Source organism: Cebidichthys violaceus, unplaced genomic scaffold, assembly GCF_023349555.1.
Source record: "Cebidichthys violaceus isolate CVI_PGR_0920_01 unplaced genomic scaffold, fCebVio1.0.p SCAF_1, whole genome shotgun sequence".
NCBI lineage: Eukaryota > Metazoa > Chordata > Actinopteri > Perciformes > Stichaeidae > Cebidichthys > Cebidichthys violaceus.
This window is the reverse complement of record NW_027176262.1, coordinates 13473729-13497977: the sequence shown is the minus strand read 5'-3', so window position 1 is coordinate 13497977 and position 24249 is coordinate 13473729. Positions and strand designations below refer to the sequence as shown.

The window sequence follows — 24249 nt, the reverse complement described above, 5'->3', positions numbered from 1 at the left end:
GTCTTAAGTTTTGCTGAAGGCTAATACATTATTTATAAATGTTAATCTGTATGCTTGTTGGAGTCGAAATGACTGTTCACCCAGGAGGAGCTGATACACAGCGGGTCCCGATCCATGAACCAGGCAGTCAATATAGATGTGAAACTACAGATGTTTTACATGACTCACTGAGAGGATAGCCTGCTCCTGTACTGAGTTAACCCCATGTGAGGATTTCTTCTTTGCGCTCCAGTGGAATCACACCTCGGAGAGGCAAGGATACTTCTGGAGGAAATAAGGTAACAACCTTGCTATGATCGCACAATTTAGCAGAGAAGAATGTATCATTTGGGTAATTATCGCGATTGGCTGGTGGGCTGCAGGTTAGCCCCACATCAGATCAGAAATAAGTGTAATTAAGACTATGTCCCCTTGAGGTCGCTCTCTCCCTCCTCTGGTCCCTGCAGCCTCCTGCTGTCCGCCTCCATCTCCTTGAAAACCTTATCAGTTGAAGTCATCAGGTGCTCCTGTTTGGCCATAATCTGATGTCTACAGAAGGGATGTAAATTTAAGTAAAGGCTGTATTAATCCATCAGCATGCGTGATTTTTTTATTATTATAAAGGCTGGCCTCTTTCAAACAATGGGAGTGACGTAATGTGCAATATTTTGCCACAAAGACTATTAATGAACCATTTAACTATTGTAAATATGGGAGGTGTGCCACTGTGAATGTTGTCAATAGGATGCAGCGTTAGACTAATGTTCCAATAACTATGTAAATAAGCACGCTATTATTTATGGACACGTATGCATTATTTCATTAATCATACTTATTTTTTCCAGTTTAAAGTGCAGATGTGTTTTTCAAATAACGGATCGAGTAATTTCCTCACGTTTCCTCTGTTTTCTCCATGTAAAATCTGGACTGCAGCAACGCCTCACGACTTCTCTTTTCTTTTTTTTCTTTTTTTACCCACAATGCTGTTCGGCACGGGTTGTCGTGTGTGCGCTGTTTGTGGTGCTGAAGCTGCGCGTGCCTCGGATGTTGCTACCATAGAAATCCACTCGAGCATCCTTCCGCGAGAGGACCAGAACGAGGAATCAGGGGTTTTTCTGCTGGCAAACATCAGCATGTTTCTGCCAGCTGTTCTTAGCCTTTGCATCTCTTTTTAACCGCAAACATAATTGAACTTATTTTATATCAAGGCTGTTCTTCAAGCACAAGCAAACAAAGCGGAGACGTTTCTGAAACCGTTTCCTCGGCTGTTTTTCGAGGCTCGTCGTGTCTCCGGTGCCTTCGCCGCTCCATTCTGCATCCTTTATGCACAGCACGCTGCTCCGGTCTTCCCCAACAAAACATACCTTCGTGCCCGAGCACCATGGCCCGTTCCCGGCGCTTTCCCTAAGAGACATGGAAGCCAAACAGCACCCGATAAAGAGCCTTAAAAGCTACCCGGAAACAGGCGGCCGGAGCCTGGCAGCGGCAGCCGGAGGAGACGGAGGAGGAGCCGGCTCGGCTGAAATGGAGATGGAGGCGAAGATCCAGAAAGCCATCGACTTCAAGGTGGAGGGTCACCGCTGCTACAAGGAGAAGAAATTCCGGGAGGCGATCGGCAAGTACCACCGGGCACTGCTGCAACTCAAAGGTGTGCATGTGGCCGAAGGGACGACGGGCTCCGAGGTCAACCTGCTGACCCAAGCCGCGGTCAAGCTGACCGAGGAGCAGCGGAGAGCCGTGGACATCACCGAGATCGAGTGCTACGACAGCCTAACAGGTGAGCGTCACCGGTGCACCCCCACAATAAAAACACCCAGACCTCTGTCGCCTTCAAGTACTGCTGACACCGTCGTTCGTTCCGGATACCGGGTCAAGCTTGAAGGCTGGTTGTTGCTGCAGGTGCTGGATTTGTGCAGTGCCAGATGAAATAACACTTAGAATAACTACATGAACAGATCATGTGTGTCTTGTGCTGATGGACACTAAATAAAGTCACTAAATAAAGTCACACGGCCAAAAGCCTCATAGGAAATATGCATATTTTCATAATGTATGACACAAGTTCATCACCCTGTTGTGTTGTAATGTCAACATTTTCCAAGGGGGTCTGACGGTAAGAAGACGCCCCCCTCAACCGTCCAATGGGTGATGTAAGACTGTGTCTAATGGCACTACAGGGTTAACTGAGGAGTAGCCTCATTACTCCTGTAGTATCACTGGAGTATTTACACTGGTTACTACACTCAGTTGCTCTATGTGGGTGTTCCAAAAAATAGGCCTATTAAACTCATAAAACTAGAGTTACAATTAATGATTATTTTTAATTTTTGGCTTCTTAGACAATCTGTTGTTTTGTATGTTTGTTCATTTTATGTGTTTTCTTAAGGTTGCATTCGTTTAGTTTGGTTTGTCGATATGTCACTTCCTTTTGTGATTGATATTAAATGACATAATGCATTTTTGTAGTTTCGCTTCGTTGGGTGAGTGTGTGTATAGATGCTTTGTTGGCGTAATGAAGGCCCACCTAATTTCTGTTGTGTTGACAAGCAATTAGCAGTCCTTGGCTTTGCTACATGTACTCTGATTAAATGCTGTAGGCCTCCTGAAATGGATATTGCAGGAAAGCCTTTGTGAACCATCAGTTGAAACAAAGATGACTTCTTCTAGTCAAATCAAGTCAATTTTATTCATACAGCCCAATAGTATGAATCACAAATGTGCCTCTGGGGGCTTTACAATCTGTATCTGTGTTTGTTCTAATATCTTGTTTTAATGGAACAACAGAGAACAACAAATATATTCAGTTTAAAATTATATGAAACACAGGAAAAACTGCAAATCCTAACACTGGTGAAACTGGAACTGTGAAGACAAATGATGGAAATTCAAAACAGTTTCGAACAACTTTAGCAGGATTGACTGCATGTAAAGTATGGTTACAGTAGCACAAGATAAAGTACAACTATGAATACATTGCAGCTTTGCTGTAAACATATCATTATGAGTACAGTATGTGCTCTATATGCAGAGTGAGCAGCAGATCATGATGAATGTTGTCATCCAGGAGTGAGATGATGACGGTGTTGTATCACATCACTACCCATGTGCTGTGATTGTGGGTCCTATAGGTGGTGGTGGTGATAATAGTGGTGTTGTGTCTTGTTGCTTGTGTCCAGGTGTTGCCCAGTCAGCCTGCCATCATGCACTGAAGGTCGCCTTGTTCTGTGCAGCATCCAGGGCCCAGTGTGGAGCCTGAAGGGAGGCCACTGGGGCGTGAAGGAAAGGACGGGGGGAAGGAAAGAGAAGGGGAGGAAGGGAGAGAGAAATAAGGAAGGAATTAGAAGAATTAGGAGGAGGAATGGGTTAGGATGAAGCAGTAGATATAGTGGAAAGTAAAAGGAAGTCCGTTAGAGTGGTATAAGAGAGATTTAGTAGAGAGAGGTGCAACAGAGAGGAGGGGGAGGATGGGGGGGGGGGCTAGCACTCGACAGGGGACCATATTCACCATGGCAACCATCACCGGCCCTTTTCCCTGTTGTTGTGTTAATACTGCTCCCCCCCGCACACACACACACACACACACACACACTGCTGCTTCAAATAGGAGTGTTCACATAAACACAAGGAAACCTCATTTCAACCCTGCTTTGCAATCATTCAATATGTGCTTCACTGTGATTGTTTGTTTGTTGATCTGATGTTTACATTAGTGGTCTATAGAATATTTCTATTCATATTCCTTGCTGTGTCTGCTCCACATTATGCCACATTAAACCCCCCTAAACCCTATATTTCTGTCATGTTATGGCTTTATCCTTGTAGCTATCTTCATTTAAAATGCCACACATCTCATGTAAAGGCCAACATTTAAAAAATGAGTCAGTCCATTTCTCAGTATTTTCCAACTTCCCTTCCCTATCTGTCTTAGAACAGAGCCCATTGGTTTCTATGTGGATGAAAATATTTAAAGAAAACTTCTCACAAACATAACAAAGGACAATTTAAAAAAATAGGCTAAGTAATTTCCTAAGACAACTGTACACTGTGTTTTTTTTTTTACTTAAACAAGAGTAAATTGTGCATATATTGAGGACTATTTTAATAACGGTTGATTGATTGATTGATTGATTGATTGATTGATTGATTGATTGATTGATTGATTGATTGATTGATTGATTGATTGATTGATTAATTGATCTTTAGCTGTACAGGCAATACTTGTTAGTAAGTTCAATCCATTATTGGCTTTGGTCTTTTAATGGCATTTGTTGACAATAAGATAAATATAAAATATCACAGCCTTACCTTAGTGCAGATACAATTGAAATACTTCACATTGGGCTGAATTCAATACCATCGCCATCTTTCCATAACCGTCATATTAATATTTCTTGGCTCACAGCTCTCACACCCGAATGAATGATAACAAATAACCTTTAGTCTGTCACAGCTTGAGACTTAAAATACTAATTGTTACTTGTTTGGAGTACCCACATATAGTTTGAAACGCATTTTGCTTTACTTAAAAACTATTAAACATTTGACTCAGTGGAATGAAAATGGCTCTTTTGTGATTAATAATTGAGTATATGTAACATGCTTTTACTTTCAGATAATGTTCTCCCACCAAACTCTGAATATCTTTGCACAATTATACTTATTGTATCAAATATGTATTTCCTCAGGGATGCCAGAAAATGTTATTGATTTCATATTCACGGTTGCTATCAGGCTATTGTGGTCCATGTTGGCTTTAATCTGCAATTATGAGTCAAACAGAATGGCACTTAATTCAGTAAGAGAGATTCAAAACTAACTCTGTGTATAGATTACTAGTGTATGCAACTCTGTGCGTACAGTAGTAATCCAGCTGCAAGTGTTTGTTGTGAAACTCCGACTGTTTACCCAAAGTTCAGCTGGGCAGGAGGTGGTCTCCATGGTTATGAGTGTGGAGCTGCCATGTGATTGGTCAACTGTCTTTGGTTCTGATGCATGATTGGAGAGCAACAAGCAAGCAGCAGCATGTCTGTGTATGTGAGTGCATGTACACGTGTGTGTAAGTGTGTTTGTCTGTGTCAGCATTCACAGGCCTTGTGTGTGTGTGTGTGTGTGTGTGTGTGTGTGTGTGTGTGTGTGTGTGTGTGTGTGTGTGTGTGTGTGTGTGAGTGTGTGTGAGAGAGTGAAGGGGAGTTACTTTCAGTGTTGCTTGACCTGCTGTTCATTGCTGACATTGCTGATTTTGTTTAAGTGGAGTGTATTGATGTGCATTTGTGAGTTGATGTTTGAGTGTGTGTGTGTGGGGGGGGGTGTGTGTCTTGTCTTCTTGACTTTGTTGTCACAAGTGAAAGCGTTTCCTGTTGTACTATGTTGAGTTGCTTGTACTTCACTTGAGTATATTAATCAAGATTTCACGTCCTTAATATATGAGTTGATGAAATGTGTTGCATTGTTCTAAATTAAACTACCCAACAGTATTTAATAGTTCAACTACAACAGTGTAATATGTTTATACATTTCTAATAATCCTGTCGTATTTTGTATAATAATAACACTTACAGTAGACATTTTCTGCATTAATTACTTTTGCTTCGTCTGATGATCTATTATCTGGTCGACAGAACTATTTCGATGAACATATCAGTAATTATTTAATCAAAAACGACCAATGTTCCCTGGTTGTAGTGTCTCAATTGTGAGGATTTGCTGCTTTTCCCTGTATTATGTGACAGTAGACTGAATATGTTGGACTGTTGGTTGGACAAAACAAGCAATTTTAAGACGTCACCTTTGACTTAAGGAATCTGTGATGGGTGTTTCTGTGTTACAGATACAAAACATAAGATGAGAAGACATACTTTAAGGGGAGTAAAATAACAAGAAGGATCAGAGAAAAGCAGTGAGAGACAAAACAGGAAACACTTAAGGATTAAACAAGATGATCATTAAAGGAAAGACACTGGCAAAAGAGAAAATATTAGTGTTTACACATTATATGGGGGAGTGAATGTGTAAAGAGAAGAAAAAATTAGAAAAGAGCCCTGACAGTATTGTTAACCGATTGTAACGGAAAGACGATGGATGATGAATGTCCTATTTACTGGCCTTGTTAAGGAGACAGCCCGAGTCTGTGAGTCTGCAGGGCTGTATCTAAATGGGTTACACCACCACTGTGTCTGTCGCAGTTCACAGTGGTGCAACATGTTGGCCAGAGGCAGATTGCCTCATCCATCTATCCATCCACCCACCACAAACACACTGGGAGGCACATACAGAAATAACAGATGTGACTGCAGTTTGTTTGCTCTTTTTCCTGATATCGATCATGAAGAAGCACCTTCAGCAGCAGCTTGTCTCTTTACATTTAAACAGCACACTGACAGACTTGTATCAACCAGTTTGGATGCTTTAATGGTGTGTAAGTGTGCATTAGAAAGTGTGAGGCGAATAAAACAGAAAGCAGGTTGGTGTGATCCTGTTGTGAGAGCGATGATCACTCTGACTTTTCATTATAGCTCCTGCTTGCTCTGATCTCTGCCTGAAACCTCCCTTTGTTCCTCCTGACTGGCTCAATCTGTGAATGCGTCATAAGTCACAGCCTCAGGAGAGACACAGCAGGACGGAATGAGTGAAATCGTTTGTTTCGTAAAAATCAGCCACCTTTTCATTTAACTGCTGCAGCTCACAGGGGCTCTGCTTGCCGTGATGATGATGATCCAGCAATTTTCACCCGCTAGTCACATTGAAACTTGTTCAACCATTGAAAACAAAAACACAAACAATTATTTTGCTGCAGTGAAAGAAGTGTGCCTTTGAAACGAAGGAAACGTGACTTTATGTTACACAGCTAGCTAATAATGCTCTTTTGTATTTACATGCAAATGCGGCTACGTGTTGGATAATTTAACCTGAATAAGACGTTCACTGGTTATGATCAGCTATAAACAATATATTTTCCCCCTGGTGTTTGTTTGTAGAGCTGTGCAGCTGTAGTTTAGTTTATAACATGCATCTCATTCCGCCTTACCTAGATTTAACTACACATTCAGTTATAATTTCCTGTTCAGAAGGAAATAAAATATGTTAAATATAGCCACAAGCTGTGATTACTGCAGCTGGGGACAAAGTTGCATCTAACTGCAGATTGGGGCTGAGCTGGTAGCATAAACATTTTTTCACAGCAAAGTTTTTGAAGCCATAAGGCGGTTAGAAAACGTTAAACTGCAAACTGCAGAGTTGTATGATAATTAAGGGTTTGTTATGAACAACTTTTTATACTGCACAGTAATTTGATCCATTGTTTATAAAGCAGCTTTAATGATGAAGAACAACACTTAATTTTGTTACAACCAGTTTTAAAACTTTTTTTGGCCTGAATCTATTTCTGGTTTGAACTGAACGAATGGAAAATCAATCAAGCCTGGCAAACGTTACGGGTAGCAGCAGTAACATAGCTACCAAGTCTTTGCTGCATCTCCGACGGACACCCCATGTTTGTTGACACCTAACTCATTTGCATTTTACAAGTGCAAGCTGTTAATGTGTTTCCCATCATGTGTCCTGTAGTCAGAGCCGCAGGGCCATCAATGAACTTCTGAACCATGACATGCAATTACAGGCCTTTATACTAAAGATTTAATGAGTCTGTTAGTGGCATCCACATCTGTGTCCTAGCTGGAAATAGCACTGCCTTCGTCATCAATCACATAACATAGAGCTTTAATGCTATCACTGCACTTCCTCAACGGCCTTGAAAACTCCCCACATCACAGCCTCTATAAGCCCAATCTTAATTCAGATGGGGGTTGTATTAATTCTAAAGTCAGTGGTGTGTAACCTCACAGACAGGTTGGTTTCCCAGGTCTACTCTTAACCCACTGCTAGTGAACATTGAAGGCTCGCCTCCAAAAGAAGAACAGAATAGAAAACTCCTCCCTTTCATCTCCTGCCAGCTCCGTCACCAGGGGACGTGGTGGAGTGCACGAGATAAAGGCAGAAGATGAAAGTGAAGACGAAAGGAGATGAGGAGAAGAAATGTGAGATAGAGGGGTTAAGATGAGGAGGAAGCAGGGCTGAATTAGCAGTTAGACTCAAAGGACATGCCTGGCGCTTTGGAGAGACAAAACGTACTATGTGCAATGTGCTCGTGGGAGGAAAGACATGTCATGCGAGGGTGAGAAGGAGAAAAGGGGGGGAGGATTGGTTGGAGTTTATTTCTCCCTCTGTGGTTGCACGTCTGTCATTGGAGGGGCGGCCGGAGCCGAACAAGATCCGTCGGGTGCCAGGGCTGCAGATGGTGTGGCATTGCTGTCGGGTACGACTGGCACTCCCTCTACTGTACCACTCGCACTGTACTGTTCTCTCTGTGCCAACCCTACGAATTACCTCACAGCTGAGAGAGAGAGATTTGGAGGATGGGGGGATGGGGTGAGGCAGTAGATACAGAGGCTGAAATGGGGGGAGGGAGTGAAACCAAGGGAGCAGGAGAAACTGGACAGAACTCATAATTATGATGGGATTATAAACAGAGAAAGGGGACTGTAGAGGAGAGTGACAAGTAGGGAAGGAGAGGAGGAAAATGTTATGACCTCTAAGGGGGGGGGGGGGGGTTTAGAGCTGCGTTCGTATTTATTTTTTTATTGTGAGGAGGCTGAGAAATCCAATCCAGACCAAACTGATTTATATCCGAGCCCTGACAGGCCAAGATGACTCCTGTCACACGAGTAAATAGGATTCAGTCATCTGTCAGCAGGAAAAGGAAAGCGAGGGGCAGGCAAGGACTCAGAGGGCCGTAAGCAAATATTTTATAGGCTTTTTGTCACATCAGTTTATAATTGGAGCTCTGCAAGTGCAAACAACGTTGGTACTGTGCACCATAAATACATGTAAGCACATTTAAAGACAATCTATTCTAGCTGTTGAGACATTTTACTGAAAAATAAAAATATCAGAGCAAAGCTGATTTTTTTCGAGCTGCTGGATGTCCGATAAATCATTCGGCCAATGTTGTACTGGAGGTGGTTCAGATGTCTTCCAATGCTGTAGGAAAATGTTCTTGCTGTTACAAAGCTGTAAGCAATGAAGAGTGTTTAAGGCACATTTACTGTGGTGAGTGTCTCTGATGGGCCAAAAATGATCATGGGGTCTGGTTCCACTGCAGTGTGTACACTCAAAAAACATTGCGATAGTTAACTGGCTTGGAACAAGGAATGAATATTTGAATTACATTTACATACCAGAAATACATTTATCTCATTTTGCTGACACCTCAGCTGTTTATCAAAATGCTTTTGTTGAGCCCATGTGTTTGTGATATGTGTTTGGTTTAATATATGTATGTGCATGATTTAGATTTTTGGACTATAATCATTTAGATATGGACTGACAGTTGTGTGAAGTAATGAATTATTGAAAGTGTCTGTCAAACCTTTTTTTAGTTCGTAGTTGAAAGTCATGGCATCACCCGAGAGGAAACTGAAACAGAAGCCCTTTCCTGACACCCTGAGAGAGAGAGAGAGAGAGAGAGAGAGAGAGAGAGAGAGAGAAATAAATACAGAATATGCAAGCCTCTGTAAGCCATCAGTAATTAGAATTTGCTATTTGTGCATATCTAACACCCTGTGCTCCAGCCGACAGTGCAGAGTAAACCAACTGGCTCCATGCTGGTCACTATCTGAGCTTTCCTCCCTCCGTTACATGCACCGCCGGGGGCTGACATTGAAAACCCGTCGTTGTTACAGACTGTTTGTGATGGCAGTGAAATGTAAAGGTTGTGTTGAGCCTGATTTGCTGATACAGCACTGAAGGTAACACTCAGTAGAGCGGGGTTACCAGCAGTTTCACAACAGTACTGTCAAATTTAAAAATAATTATAAAGAGTTGAAATGGTAAATTCAAAGATGTTTATGTACAATGGATGAAAGGGTTTGTTTGTGCATGAACCCACAGATAATTGTGTCCATCCCTTTCCATCCAAATGTAGCTCAAACTTTAACCGAATTTCCAGAAAATTGAAATTGGATGTCTCCATCCACTACTTTTATGCAGATATTTGGAATTATTATTAGTTTAGTATTTGCTTGTTTATTTGTTTGTTTCATATATTGATTTAAGGAACATTGCAGTCTCCTCATCGCTCTACACAGATCTGATGCTTTTGCATTTTGTTTTTATAGATACATCAACACCTACCTGAGCCCTGAAATTTTTCTCAACTTCTTTTATTTTGGAATTTCTGTAGTGAATAAAAAGAAGTGTATGGAAACACACTTCTTGTTTTGGTGCACTATCACCGCTCTCATCAGTGTAGATTTTGGCCGTGGTTAAGCAGCTGTACGCCTCCTTTCCAGCCCCAAACGACAGACGGACACAGTTATAGTCGGTAAACACAGTGGAGCATTTAGCAACTACAGAGCCAGATGTTTCCCTCAGAAGTGGGTAGAGACAGAAAACATAGCTAAAGGAAAATATTGGACTTACATCCATCAGGTAGACACAAACGTGACTCCAATTGAATCTTAATGTTGCAATGTGTCTGCTGGATGTGTAAATACAGTGTGGGAGTAAGCAGTGATTCATATTAGAAGAAAGCAGCCAACACTTGGTTGTATCTTTTTGGGAATTTATAAAAGATCATGCTTTAGCCGTTAATTTACTTCAGGTACTTAGAGAAAAAGCTTTGCTACCTCGCAGATTAAGGCTGACTCAATGAGATTCTGAGCCAAACCATTTGGCAGTTGTCTCTGTTGACCTTTCCAAAGACTCCCTCATCTATCTTATCGCAGTATAATGCAGAGAACATGTTTCTTTACAGCTATTGTGGATATTATCCAAACACAGCTGAAAAAATACAAGAAATGGATCAATATTAGCAACCACAGCCATAATGTAAGTTACAATGTTTGACTTGAGAGTGCATGTTCAGAAGCTGTTTGACAGCAGCATAAGACAGTCGCCAAAGATCTGCTGAGCTAAAGGCAAGAGTCTACCCAGTGTCCACATATGACATCACCAATCAGATAATGGCTAAGCTAAGGGCCACAACAAAATTATGTCTCTGTCAGGGAGTTCAATTATAGACATAACCTCAATAAAAGTCTCTTTTAAACTGCACTTATCTACTATTTCAATGCATGGTTTTACTCACGAGAATAAAAGTAATATAGAAAGTCCTGGCCCTTCCTTTGGCCCTCAGACATTTAAAGATGTAAAACAAATGTTGTAAAGAGTTAAATAAAGTGATGACTACATGAGCTGCACGTCATTTTCTTTTAAGAAACACAGAGACCCACCCTGAGTGCCCTGGGGTTACAGTACGGACAAGAAATTGCTCGGCATAAGTTCTGGAAACTGCGATGTGAAATGGAGAGCATTAAATGGTTTCATCTTTGGTGAAGTCATAGAGAAGATAGCCTCCTCACTTGTATAAATATTTAAGTAGATGAGCATTAATCCTGAGTCAGCGACTATTTTAGGAGGGTGGAACAATGTAGGAGGGTGTTTGATGGAGCAAGGTGGAAGATGGTGAAGCATGATGATAAGGTTGATAAGGAAGTAAGACTGTAATCTTCTACTGGACATGTTACTGGACCCACTCTACTGTGTGATTGAAGGTGGAAATCTCCCCTCTCATGAACAAAATGTTCTCGTGGATGGCAGATGTGTCGCTGGTTGAGTTTTTAAAGCAATATATTGACATTTTGGGAAAGACATTTATTCGCTTTAGATGACAAAATCGATATCACTCTCATGTCTGCCTAGCAGCTTAGTCTAGGATACAGACTGAACACAGAGGGGAACAGCTGGCTCCGTCCACAGGTAACAACATGTGGCTTCCAGCACCTCTAAAGCTCACTTATTAATACATTCCCCCCATAAACCCACAAATTGTAATTTTAAGGCTTTGGTTTTTTCAGATTACATAAAGAGCTTTGGACAGAAGCTAGCTAGCGGGTTGTGTATTATAATGTTGGTCATTTGTCCACTGGTTTGTTGGCAGTTGTTTTCACCAAGTTGGAGATATCGGGAATCGGCAATATCGTCTACCACAACATACAGGGCTGACGTGTTTTTATCTTTGTTACGATCTGAATTAAATGACATGAACACAGCATAGGCTAAGATAACCAGTTGCTGGCTGTAAACCTTTTATTGAACAGGTATATTATACATGAGGAGTATGAGTACAAGTACCTAGGTGTCTGAATCGACAACAGACTGAACTGGAAGGCCAACATCAACGCTGTGTACAAGAAGGGGATGAGTCGACTCTTTTTCTTGAGGAAACTTCGATCCTTCAACGTGTGCAGCAAGATGTTGGAGATGTTCAATCAGTCTGTTGTGGCCAGTGCTCTGTACTTCACCGTAGTCTGCTGGGGGAGCAGCATTAGAGCCGGAGACAACAACAGACTTAATAAAATGGTTAAGAAGGTCGGCTCCATCATTGGCTGCAGGCAAGACTATCTGGAACAGGTGGTGGAGAGGAGGACACTGAAGAAACTATTATCCATATTGGATAACCCGGATCACCCTCTCCACCACCTACTGCAGGGACAGCGGAGCACTTTCTCCAACAGACTGATACAGCTCCACTGTCACAAGGACAGATACAGGAGAACATTCCTGCCCTCTGCAATAAGACTCTATAACAAATCACCTCTGGCCAGATCATCCTCCAATTGACTACAACACCGCTACACTGTTGTTGTTTGCTGTTGGTGATCCTTGCACTACTATGTAGTTTACCTAGTTAGCTAATTTAATTTAATACATTTTTTTTGCACTTTTATTTTAATTTTTTCTTTAAATTTATTATGTTATGCTGTTATTTTATTGAATGGTATATATTGAGCATTGAGGTATGGAGATTTCCTCTCTTCATTTACCTGTCCCCCAAAATCCACACATACAACCTATACCAATACATTTTCAGTGTGTAGTCATGCTCATTGAACATGGCTCTGACTCATTTGTCCCGGCACTCTACATTTCCAGCTACTCCAGAGGGGCCTGTTGAGACCTCTGAGACCCACATAGTCAAACAAGAGCGATAAGAGAGAGTAATTATGAGCATGTTTTTGACACCATATGGGGCTGCATTAGTCTTCCACTACAGTGACGCATAATCAAAGAGATTATTTGCACCACTTGTTTTAAGTGGAATGGTATTTACAAAAAAATCACATAATTTTTTATGCATATTTCCTCTCAGGAATAGAGCCTATTTTATATTCCTTAAATCACATTTTGAATGATACTAAAAACACTCAGCTGCTGCATTATAGGAGTGGTTGCTTCCTTTAAACAACATTGGGTAAAGACAAATCCTGACAACAGCTATTGAAATGAAATAAGGCTTCAAGATGAACAGCAGCAACTTGTCGGTAGTTGAGACACATGTAGACGAGAGAAGAAGGTGCAAGGGAAGAAAGAAAGATTATAGAAGAGTTGTTTTAATGCACCTTTGACGTAGATCTAGGCGCAGTTCGTTTTTTGTTTGAAAATAATAGATACGCTCAGATATCCAACAAAAACCAGCCAATGCAATCAACAATGTCCGATTCAAATGCAAGCTACGTGTTTGTGTGAAAGTCGGTAAAATAGATGATAGCAGATGTAAGATGATTGTGATGGATTCTTAAACAATGAGATGAGATAACATGGTTAAAAATCTGTGTTTGGTCCCAACTAAAGATAAGACTCCTTCCTGCCTCCGTGTGTTCCCAACCTCCCTTTGTTAATTATTCCACACCCCCAATGATGATCAGTGGCCAATCTGTCAATCAAAATCAGTGAATCAGAACTATAACCAAAAATATGGGAGGTGTTGAAATAATTCTTCTTTTCATATAAACAAAATCTGCTATTTTGGCCCCTACAGAGATGACGATGCAGGGTAGGCTGGTGAAGGTGGGGTAAATGCTGTGTCATGTCAGTGCAGTCAAGCCCTGGTGATAAAGCTAGCTGAGAACTGTAGCTCTGTCCCTCTCAATAACAGAGGAAGGCATTCGCAAAAGGTTTTATTTGGAGCTATTCTTGGTGGGCTTTGGAGAGACCGACTACACTGTCCGAGAACTGTGACGTCAGCGTGTTGGATCAGATTTCGCTTGGCGATTTTTGTGACAATGACTGTGCACGGTCTCTGTAAATACATCTGTTGCAGGTCTGGGACATTTGCAAAGGAGAGGTGGTGAAAGGTGAGGAGGAGGGCAGAAATGGGGGAGTGAAGTGTGAGGAGATGGAGGGCTGTGTGTCTGTGTGAGAGTGATGGGGCTCTCCATCTGCCATTATCTATCCTACAGAACTAATTACAGGGTGATGGACAGCAGACTAATCAGCAGGGCCACGACTTGCTTTAAATTAGCCGGATCGTGGTGTCACGCCTGGTGTGATGGAGAGGAGGAAAAAGAGGGAGGGGGTTCAGAGGGGTGGATGAGGTGATGTAGAAAGGGAGAAGGATGCAGAGTTAAAACTGCTCTTTCTCTCTACTTCCTGCCCTTTGTTTGTTTGTCTCCCTCCTCTTGTCCTCTGTACCTTTCATGCAGAAATCCTGTCATTATTTTCCCTCGGCTGTGTCTGGATTTTGTTTTGTCAGAGCTGTCTCTATCTCTGTTCTCCCTCGCCCCCTGTCTCTCTTGTCTTATTTCAGCCTCCTCTCTCTCTCTCTCTCTCGCTCTCTCTCTCTCTCTCTCTCTCTCTCTCTCTCTCTCTCTCTCTCTCTCTTTTTATTCCTCCCAGGCATTGGCGCTCTGTCAGCTAAATGAAAGCGAATGCAGGATCTGTTTTTGTTTTTTTCAGACATGATGCTTGAGGCAAACCAGTGGGGTTCCTGAGCATGTGTTAACCACTCCCACTCACCACACCTCTCATTCGACATTCAAGCAACGGAAACGCACATTCACACACTCGCACTTGAGTCGACAGCTGCTCTGCACCTATTGGCTTTTTTTTCTGGGTTTAGAGACATTCAAATGCATTTTCCTGTTCCATTTATTTCCAATTTCATGTGTTTCATCTATTTTTTGCCTCTCCTTAAATCTGGCAGTGAGACAGAAGCTCCTTAGGAACAAAAAGATACTTGCACCCATGATGCTGACACTAAATGTGCCTCACACAGTGTCGCAGCCTCAGCTCACTCTTCTGTCCCTGTCCTCACAACCAGGCCCTCATTAGACAAACCTATCTTGTCTGCACCACTGATTCTCTGTATGCAGTCACACCTCATTATTCCTCCTCTCTCATCTCTTGTGATACTTTAGCAGCATGGCTGTGATGGACTTTTTGGCTTGTGTTTAGGTCTGCAACAAACAATTATTTACTCGATTAATGTCTCTGAAAAGGTTGCTTTTCTCCATTTTCACTAGGCCCTGATCCACAAAATGTTTTGTGTCTGCTTAATTATATTGCAGTTCAAATGTTTATCTGATAAATGATTAGATTATATAAATGATACGGGCTTGTTTAATTTCTTTGTTGTCTCATAGGAGCTGCAGCTTTATTCAATGCCATTTTTAGGCATGAGCAATCTGCAGTCGAGAAGTGCTGCGTCAGAGCGGCCGTTCATTGTGTTCACCTTAATGAAATCGACTGAAAACATCAGGCTTCTGCAGTATAATCATACAGACCTCTACACACATCAGTGAGCATCTACGAGATGAGATACATTAGAAGTATTTCTAAAATAGTGTCGTCCGATATCATACAAACAGTTTCACCAAATTAATGTCTTTGTTTTTCTATTGATAACTACCTGATGGAAAATAATACTCCCTCTATCTTAGTCCAAACAATGTCACACGAACATTCTGAGTACAACTTTCTGAGAACGTTCTAAAAAACAACATGCCGTGAACATTCTAAAAACAATGTGCCGCGAACGTTCTAAAAACAAATCCACGCTAAAATTCTGAAAACAACCTGTGGCGAATGTACTGAAAACCACTTCTTGCTAAAATGTTGGAAAAAAAACGTGCTCCAAATGTTCTCTGAACGCTCTGAAAGCAACATTATGTAACGTTATGTTCGCAGAATGAACAATAATATATAAAATGCATTAAGAACGTAGATACTATGATAATACAGGACACAAACAGGGACCCTCTAACTCACATTACTCTGTCTCTCAGTGGACACCTTGGCTCCAGTGATATTGTTCTACTGTTCTTTATGGGACCTCTGTTTGTCCATGTCCCTGCCCAGCCTGCTCCGATGATCCTGTCATTATCACACCCTTAATGCATCTCACCACACTCTACATTTCCTCTGGCATGCCATCCATCTGCCTAATGGGCAAGGGTGCGGCCGGCCAGTCATCACTTGTGCACACTGCCTTTGTGTGTGTGTGTGTGTGTGTGTGTGTGTGTGTGTGTGTGTGTGTGTGTGTGTGTGTGTGTGTGTGTGTGTGTGTGTGTGTGTATATCTGTACAGTCATCTTTTTAGCCGTTGTTTGCATCAAACACTTCATTTAAAGTCACCCATGTGTGTGTCTGTGTGTGTGGTTGTTTTGTCATATGGTACATCCAGGACCCACTTCATTGTTCGCAGTCACCTGTGTTTCTGTGTATGTGTATGTGTTTGTGACCCTGCCTGTCATTGTGTATCTACTGCTTGCATCGTCGGTGTGTATGTGTATTAAAAGTCTTATGTGTGTGCGTGAGTGCCAGAGAACTCTCTCTAACTGCGTCAGCCATTAGGCCATTATGGACTGTAACTGAATCCTCTGAAAGCTGTCCACTGCTGCAGGGCGTTGATGGATGGATGGGTGTGTGGAGGGATGAGAGTAGTCATGTTGTAGCCGGACGATTGTAAAAACAAAGAGGAGTGGAGTCGGAGAGGTGTGCAGGAGAGCTAGAGGGCATCTGAGGCGAGTCCCACTCTACTGAGCTGTCTTATGAAGACGGGAAACGGCTTCCACCTCGCTGCTCTGAGTCATGAGCCTAACTGAAAATAACAGGATGGAGGGATTTGCTTTTGTTCTTCTTTCTATGAGGGTGTGTGTGTACATCCATCTAATAATGATGGCATTATTACATTTTGAATACTCTATAGGACAACTTTCATACAAGAAAGTCAAAGGGTTTATTAGGAGGAAACAATACTAGGTTCACAGATGGAGATGGGTTCAAATGTTTGAATTGACGTTCCATTTATTCACACTATTGATAGAGTAATTTTTTATGCACTTGGATTGATGTTATGAATAATAATAAAGGGGACAGAGGTAGAGGTAAAGACAGTTTCATTATAATTTTATAAATTGAGTTGTACCTCCCCCTATTTTAACTGCATATGATCGAGTAAAGTTCATGTGTACAGCTGTGAGGCTTGAAACACACCGTACCGCCAGACTACCACACATATTCAACTTCAATAAATACCAAAACACATTGATTGTTATTGAATTGGTCCGTCCCCTGATGTCCATGATGAATTATTTAGTGTTTTGCACTTGAGTTGTTGACGGGTAGACTAGTATGTCTCTGAGGCTCGGGGGGGGGGCAGGTAGAGGACCACACACTCCCCCCTTCTCCTCACCCTACAGTCTCCCACAGGTCTCACCTCTTCTCCTTTATCCTTCCCACATATAAACCTCCTCTTCCTTCTCCTACTGCAGCCATGCCCCTCATTCCTGCCTCCCTCTCCTCACCCTCGACTCACCCTGCCTCTCAGCTAATAGTGCCTGACTCATGTTATTCACAGAGCTGTCTGTGTGTCAAGGGCAGACTCAGGGGAAAGACGGAGGATGGAGGGAGGGAGGGAGGGTTAAAAAGGAGTCAGACATGACAATGGTTGTACGAGGAGGGATAAAGGAAAAAAATATTTTTGATGTATCATCAGATAGATTAAGACATCGACAGAAAAAAAAAGAAAAAGTAGAGTGGAAACAAAACCTCAAGTGCTTGTGATCACCAGAGGGCAAAGTGATATCTGAGCCATCAGCAGGCATTTAAAAGCTTTAGTGGACTGAAAGCGGTGTGTGTGTGTGTGTGTGTGTGTGTGTGTGTGTGTGTGTGTGTGTGTGTGTGTGTGTGTGTGTGTGTGTGTGCATCTTTACTAATGAAGTTATTCCGATCTAAGCTGATCTCAGCTACTGTGAAATACAAGGCCTGTTCCTGAGTACTCCACATTGCACTTCATGGCGTGCCCGTCGGTTCAGGGTTTGCTCACATCTCATCCTTCTGCTGTACCTGTCGCTCACTTTAACTCTGCATCCTGCTTTTCTTTTTCTCATCTCTTCTGCTGCCCTTGCTGCTTACAACACATCCGCTAAGTCGGTATTTGCAGTATTCAATCCATCATTCTCAAGATGAAATTTCTCTCCCATTCTTGTTTTTTGCATGTTGAGCTCAACAGCAGCATGTAGAGACATTACTCTCCTGCCCCAGGACTCAAACTGCTTGCACTACGTTTTGACTTCCCTTTGCCAGGAGACATTTAGTATTTAGCTATTTATAGTCACTATAGTCACTGCCATCCTGAGGAATGAACTGTGGAGGCTAAATTTCACTGTGGCTCTGTTGAAAGGCGCAGAGTGAGATGTCAGCCGAATATCCCCATCTTTGTTTTACATACATAATTGTCGTTTAATCTTCACTGACTGCGACTCGAGGCAACTGCTTTAAATGAGTCATTATTCAAATTAGTTTAATTATTTTCAAGTTACAAACCACTAACTTGTTCCCCTTGTTCCTTCCTGCAGCGTGTCTGTTGCAGTCGGAGCTTGTAAACTACGAGAGGGTGAAGGAGTACTGTCTGAAGGTGCTGAGCCACCAGAGAGACCACTTCAAGGCCATGTACCGAGCCGGCATCGCCTTCTACCACCTGGGGGACTACGAATGTGCTCTACGCTACCTGCATGACGCCAAGAACCGCGAACCCTCAGGTGAGGATAAACTGTGTATTCAGTTACACTCTCATAACAAGTTGCAGAGGTGGATGGTGTCGTATTACTGCACGTTGAAACAGAACTCTAGTTTTAAGGTTACAGTATTTTACTGTAAGTTGAATTAGTGTACCTATGTGATTATTAGCCATAATGTATTATTAACAATGGTTCATGTTCTTACCGTATAGGTACCTTTGAAGACCGTCAGGTCATGTAATTGATATTTTAATCGACTGATTTCTTTTGTGAATTAACAGGGTTTACCAACATGAGGGGAGCTGATTTCATACAGTAAAAAAAATCCACATAATAATTTATATTCTATTAGCTAATTCATAATTTTTTTAATTAATTATGTTTGAATTTCAGGCAAACAAAATAATACATAGATACAAGATTTATGATATGTCCTCATTGTGTGTATCATTGAGACATATTGAATTCTTTCCCATCCATATAAAAAGAGCTGAGTATTGGAATAACTTGAAAACCACATGATCCATATTTACTTTACTAGCAGTTTTCTTCTTCGCTCTTTGTTGCTACACGTCTTCAATAGTGGAAGAGCATGGCATCATTGGCAGGACTGTGTACCAAAGTAACGTATTGGAGAGTTTTTTACCTGTTCTCTGATGAGCCTCGTGTCAGTCCGTGTCAACAATCTTGGCCGTTTTGATAAACAATATAAAGCTGTGTTATTTGGAAGTTCTGTTTTATGCGTGTGCATGTTTTGATTGCAGGTGGACTGCGGAGCTTCATGAGATTAGTAGTTAGTACTTGAAGTTTTTAGTCTTGTTCCATTGGTGGTTGGCCCTAATCAAGACTTATAACTGTCTATTAGATATTTAGATATTAGAAAGTGAATGACGCTTTTACTTCTGGCCACCTGGGCCATAATGTGACTCTTCTTTTTATTTCAACCTTCTGCCTCACATCCACTACACCTTCTCTCTCCATCACAGACACCAACGTGCTGCGGTACATCCAGCTGACAGAGATGAAGATGAGCAGGGGTGGTCAGCGGGAACGGGAGAGCGTTAAAGAGACGCAGGGCTAACCTTCAACCTTTTCACCCTCCTGACCTTTCAGCCTTTGACCCCTCATCGACCCCCCCCTCTTTCGTCCTCGATCGACTCCTGACAGCAGCACAGCCCACAGACAGAAGAGACAGACCCAATCACCCGCCAGCGATGGATAAAAACTGGAGACATATCAAGCTCTGTCTGCAACCCGACCTCCTTCTCCTTCTCTTCCCTCTTCTTTTCCCTCTTTTCTCCCTCAGGTGCTGTGGCTCCTTTCCCTAGACGCAGACAGTTGAGTAAACTTAAAAAAATAAAAATAAAATGCTGTATTATACTCATACGAAACAGTCACCGTGGTGGAACGAAAAAGGAGCTTCAAAACATACATATGAATAATAGACATTTGCGTGATTTAGTAAATGTTTTTAAGACAAAAAAAATGCATTTTGTTTCTGCTCTCTTGCTCTCTCTTTTTCTCTCTGCCTTCTCTCCGTCTTATTTCGAACTCTCGAGGAGAATATTGGGGCCGGGAAGCTCGAACCCACCGGGAGGGGTGCAGGAGTGTGTGTGTGTGTGTGTGAACATAAGCAGGTGATAGTGAGGGGTGTGTGTGACACATATCAAGACCATAGCCTAATTTGATTGTACATCCTACCCCACTAGGGCTTACTCAGGCCGCAGACTATGGGACAGACTAGCACGAGAAACCTTTCATCAAGTAGAGAAAAACGCCTGCCTCTGTGCTTAATCTATCACTCTGCTGTCTCACTTTTCTCTCCTGGATGCCATGTAACTCTCTTTTTTCTTTCTGGACTGTTTTTGTTTTAAATTCAAGGGCTAATTCAAGTGTTTGTAAACCGTTACTAGGGTTTTTAATTTGCTTTCAGTGTCCATCATACTCGATAGTTATCTGTTGTCGAAAGCATCTGTGTCTCCAGCGGTTCTTGCTGTCATCAGGTGTACTAATGTAGAAACTGGTGTATCTTGAATCTCCTGGGTCATGTGTCGCCATTGAGAATGTGGAAGCCCCCCACCGCCCCTTTCTGTTCTCCCGTTAATGATGTCACAATGGAAAATAGCCAATGGGATCGGAGTTCCATCAACCGTCGTTGGCTAGATGGAAATCCACTTTAAACTTTCACAGCGACAAACACTTTAAAATTTCTAAACGGAGGTGCAACCTTTTATCGGTAATGCTGAAGCTTCCCAGACAGCGATAACACACTGAGGAGACTCTGGGCAGCGTTAGTGCAGGGAAAACAATCACACACACATCTGTCCTGGCGGTCTAGACCGCCATCTTGCAGCACTCAGCTTTAGTGCACTTCAACTATAGTGTGCCATTTGAGATTTCTTCCTCCTTTAGTTTTTTGATGGATAAAACGCTTACCTGTGTTTGACAATTAGACAACACTACTGATGATATGGTTTGTGGATATCAATTGCTACTTGTCAAAACATACATCAATTATTTGCTTCTCTTGTGACTTGTGAAGCTGAATCATTGATAATGCGAATATTGCTCTTATAATAGCTTTGCCACAGGCTTAAATCTGCCTGCGCTGTTCTGCAGATGGTTGGATTGACGATTTGTGAAAGCATGACCTGAAATTCCCTTTCTCTCTGACGCCATGAAACCCAGTTTCCTCTTTCCCGTGTGCAAGCCCACCTCCTGCATGTAATGTGCGGCTCCAGAGAGTTACTTCAGATGTATGGGATAGGGATTATATCTGCTCTATTGCTTCCTGTCATGGCATGCTGCCACACTGTTCTCTCATACCTCTATGTTATTTATTCTGCCCTTTATAAACACAGAAGGTGGCAACAGACTGTGATCACAGCAGTATAATAGATATCAAATAAATCTTGAAAAGAGGTCTTTAATAAATCAGGGTCACCTTCTGCCTCAGCCAAGGTGAGAGATAAGAGGTAATTCTACAGCGTAGGATATTCAAAAAGATGTGGGAGAGGAAATCAAAGAAAGATGCTGTAAAAGATTCATCCTCCCAATATTTCCAGTGACCCGTTAGGAGGTAAATAGGGACTTAAGTGTGTCAATGGGACTCTGGAAAGACGACACCATGTGTTGAGGGGACCGGCATGACACAGAGGGGCTCCAGTGGAGGGAGAACTAGGCCATCATCATCATCATCATCCTCATCCCCTGTAGAGCAGCTGCAGCTCCAAGTCACTCTGGCAGCAGAGACACAACATTACAAAAGGGAAACATTTATGTCACATCATGTGGCTAATAGTATGTGGACATCTGAGTGTTATAACTTTAGGTATTAATTAATCTGCTACCATAACAACCTTCACTGTTTTGAGTCACTATAAAGTGCATACATTTCACACTCTGATTTCAGGCACTAAATAGAGATTTGAGACACAACTAGACTTTTTCACAGCAGACATTTTGACTTCTAAAAGCAGGAAAAGCACAGGTGTTTGTTGCAGCATTATGATTTCCCTTAATTGGAACTAAGCAGGCAAAGCTAAAAGAAGATTAAACTATGCGGCCATAGGTGTCCACTTAGCTTTATTGGCCATATAGTGTACATGATATGAGATATATCTCAATATAAATTAGTAGATTACATATATTGTTTTTTTGAATGGCTGTGTCACAGGAACAACGTTTTCTTAAAGTAAAAGTTTGACATTTTGGGAAATACGCTTATACGGAGCTGCAGCAGCAGCAGGTTAGCTTAGCTTAGCACAAAGACTGGAAACAGGGGGATACAGCTAGCCTGGCTCTGTCCAAAGATGATAATATCTGCCTTCCAGCACCTCTAAGGCTCAATCATTTACAAGTAGGTTTTTTGTGTGTGTGATCTGTACAAAAACGGACAGAAAATTAATTAAATCCCAAAGTGTCGAACTACTCCTTCATATTATCTTACTGTTCATGCTGAATTAAATTAATTTGATGTCACTAATTTCTAAGAGAACAAATCACTGGTGTAAAGCACAGATTATTATTAAGAAAATGATGTGTAATTCTCACAAACACTGAGTCAAAAACGTTTGATCACCCAGCTCTGGGGTTGAGACTTTGATATCCCAGAGGAAATAAATCAGCAAACAACAGCGAAGAAATGGCCCCTGCAGGCTCGGTCTCCATGGCTGCCTGGGCTAAGTCTACTCACTCAGGGGCCCCTCAGGGACAGGTCTCCTCCCATGGTCCTCTCTCCATGGCACCAGTCCACCATCTTGTTATTGTCTGGCTGTGCTATGTCATTCTAGCTCAAGGTGTACTACAACCGTCTATGGATAACTCGCTTCACATGAAACAAGTTAATTTGTGGCTGATCAGTTCTTGTTTAATTAATGGCAGAGCTCACGGCGAGGCCGTTATTGTGAGCGTAATCTGTGCAAATAGAGATAGAGACACCATCTCTGCATCAGTGTAGCTTTGAAAACAAACAACAAAAAGCACAACAACAAAAAAAGAGACGGAATAGTCAAACTGGCTGTGTTATTTTTGCTCTTTTGCTTTGATGTCATTTGAGGTAAATGTTTGTCAAATGTCAGAGTAGTTTTTGTGAATATATGATACAAATGTGCAAAAAAAATTACAAAAATGGAAAGTTTTATGGTTGTGAAGAGCTTTACTTTACTGAATAACTTTATCAGCGGAAAATAAAAGCAAGAGACAGAAAAGAGAATTCATAGCTCCTCCACAGAGCTGCTTTGTGACTGTGTCTGTACTTGTTGGTATTTCTGTTGATGTCCCTTTTCGTCAAGGGCTCCAGAACCAGCTCAGAGTTTGTTCATTGACCTCTGACCTGACTCCTCTGTTTCTGCACGGTAAGGCGAACAGTAACAGAGCAGGAGTGAACTCTGAGGAACTTGTATCAGAGCACAGAGCTGCTCCTCAAAGCCACAGATCTCCATCCTGTTTGGTTCCGTGGAGATGGAGGGGAAACAGAAGGACATGAAGCTGGGGACGTCAAAGCTAGGACTTCTTATTTGTCCCGCCTCGCTCCCAAGAGGCCTTTTCCCGTTTCGACATCCAAACATCATAGGCCTCCATCACTGGTTTTACAGGTCTGCTAGCCTGGGAATGCACTATTGACTGGTAAATGAAGATTATGAATAAAGTTTCAAACAAAGGAATATTATTGTTGTTGTTGTTGTAAACAAAGTCTATTTACAGGTGTAACAGGAGTACTACTGCAAATGTGTTGAAAAAAAATAAGTTGTTTAAAGTCTTATAAATTGTCTCTTGAGTCAGCGTCCGTCAGAGCTGAAGTTAGAAAATGAAAAAACAAAACTGAAGGTGTGGAGTTAGAGAGAAGGGATCTTACCAGACCTCTGGCTGCTCCTCAGTAGAACTCATAGTAGGCTTACTACTAGGCTCATAGA

The 24249-nt window shown here is 41.9% G+C and overlaps 1 protein-coding gene across 1 annotated transcript; it reads left to right on the top strand.

The window, feature by feature from the left end:
- Positions 1-961: 961 nt before the first annotated feature.
- Positions 962-23996, top strand: ttc9b (tetratricopeptide repeat domain 9B). The gene is made up of 3 exons (XM_068711524.1): positions 962-1756; positions 18674-18856; positions 19822-23996. Exons 1-3 carry the CDS (start codon positions 1303-1305, stop codon positions 19914-19916), a joined length of 732 nt encoding a protein of 243 aa, XP_068567625.1. The 5' UTR covers positions 962-1302; the 3' UTR covers positions 19917-23996.
- Positions 23997-24249: the final 253 nt, after the last annotated feature.

Bases quoted from the DNA above. Each gene is read 5' to 3' on its own strand.
- ttc9b (XM_068711524.1), top strand. From the start codon at position 1,303: ATGCACAGCACGCTGCTCCGGTCTTCCCCAACAAAACATACCTTCGTG. The intron at 1,757-18,673 runs GTGAGCGTCACC...TCCTTCCTGCAG, and splicing joins GTGCTACGACAGCCTAACAG to CGTGTCTGTTGCAGTCGGAG. The intron at 18,857-19,821 runs GTGAGGATAAAC...TCTCCATCACAG, and splicing joins CAAGAACCGCGAACCCTCAG to ACACCAACGTGCTGCGGTAC.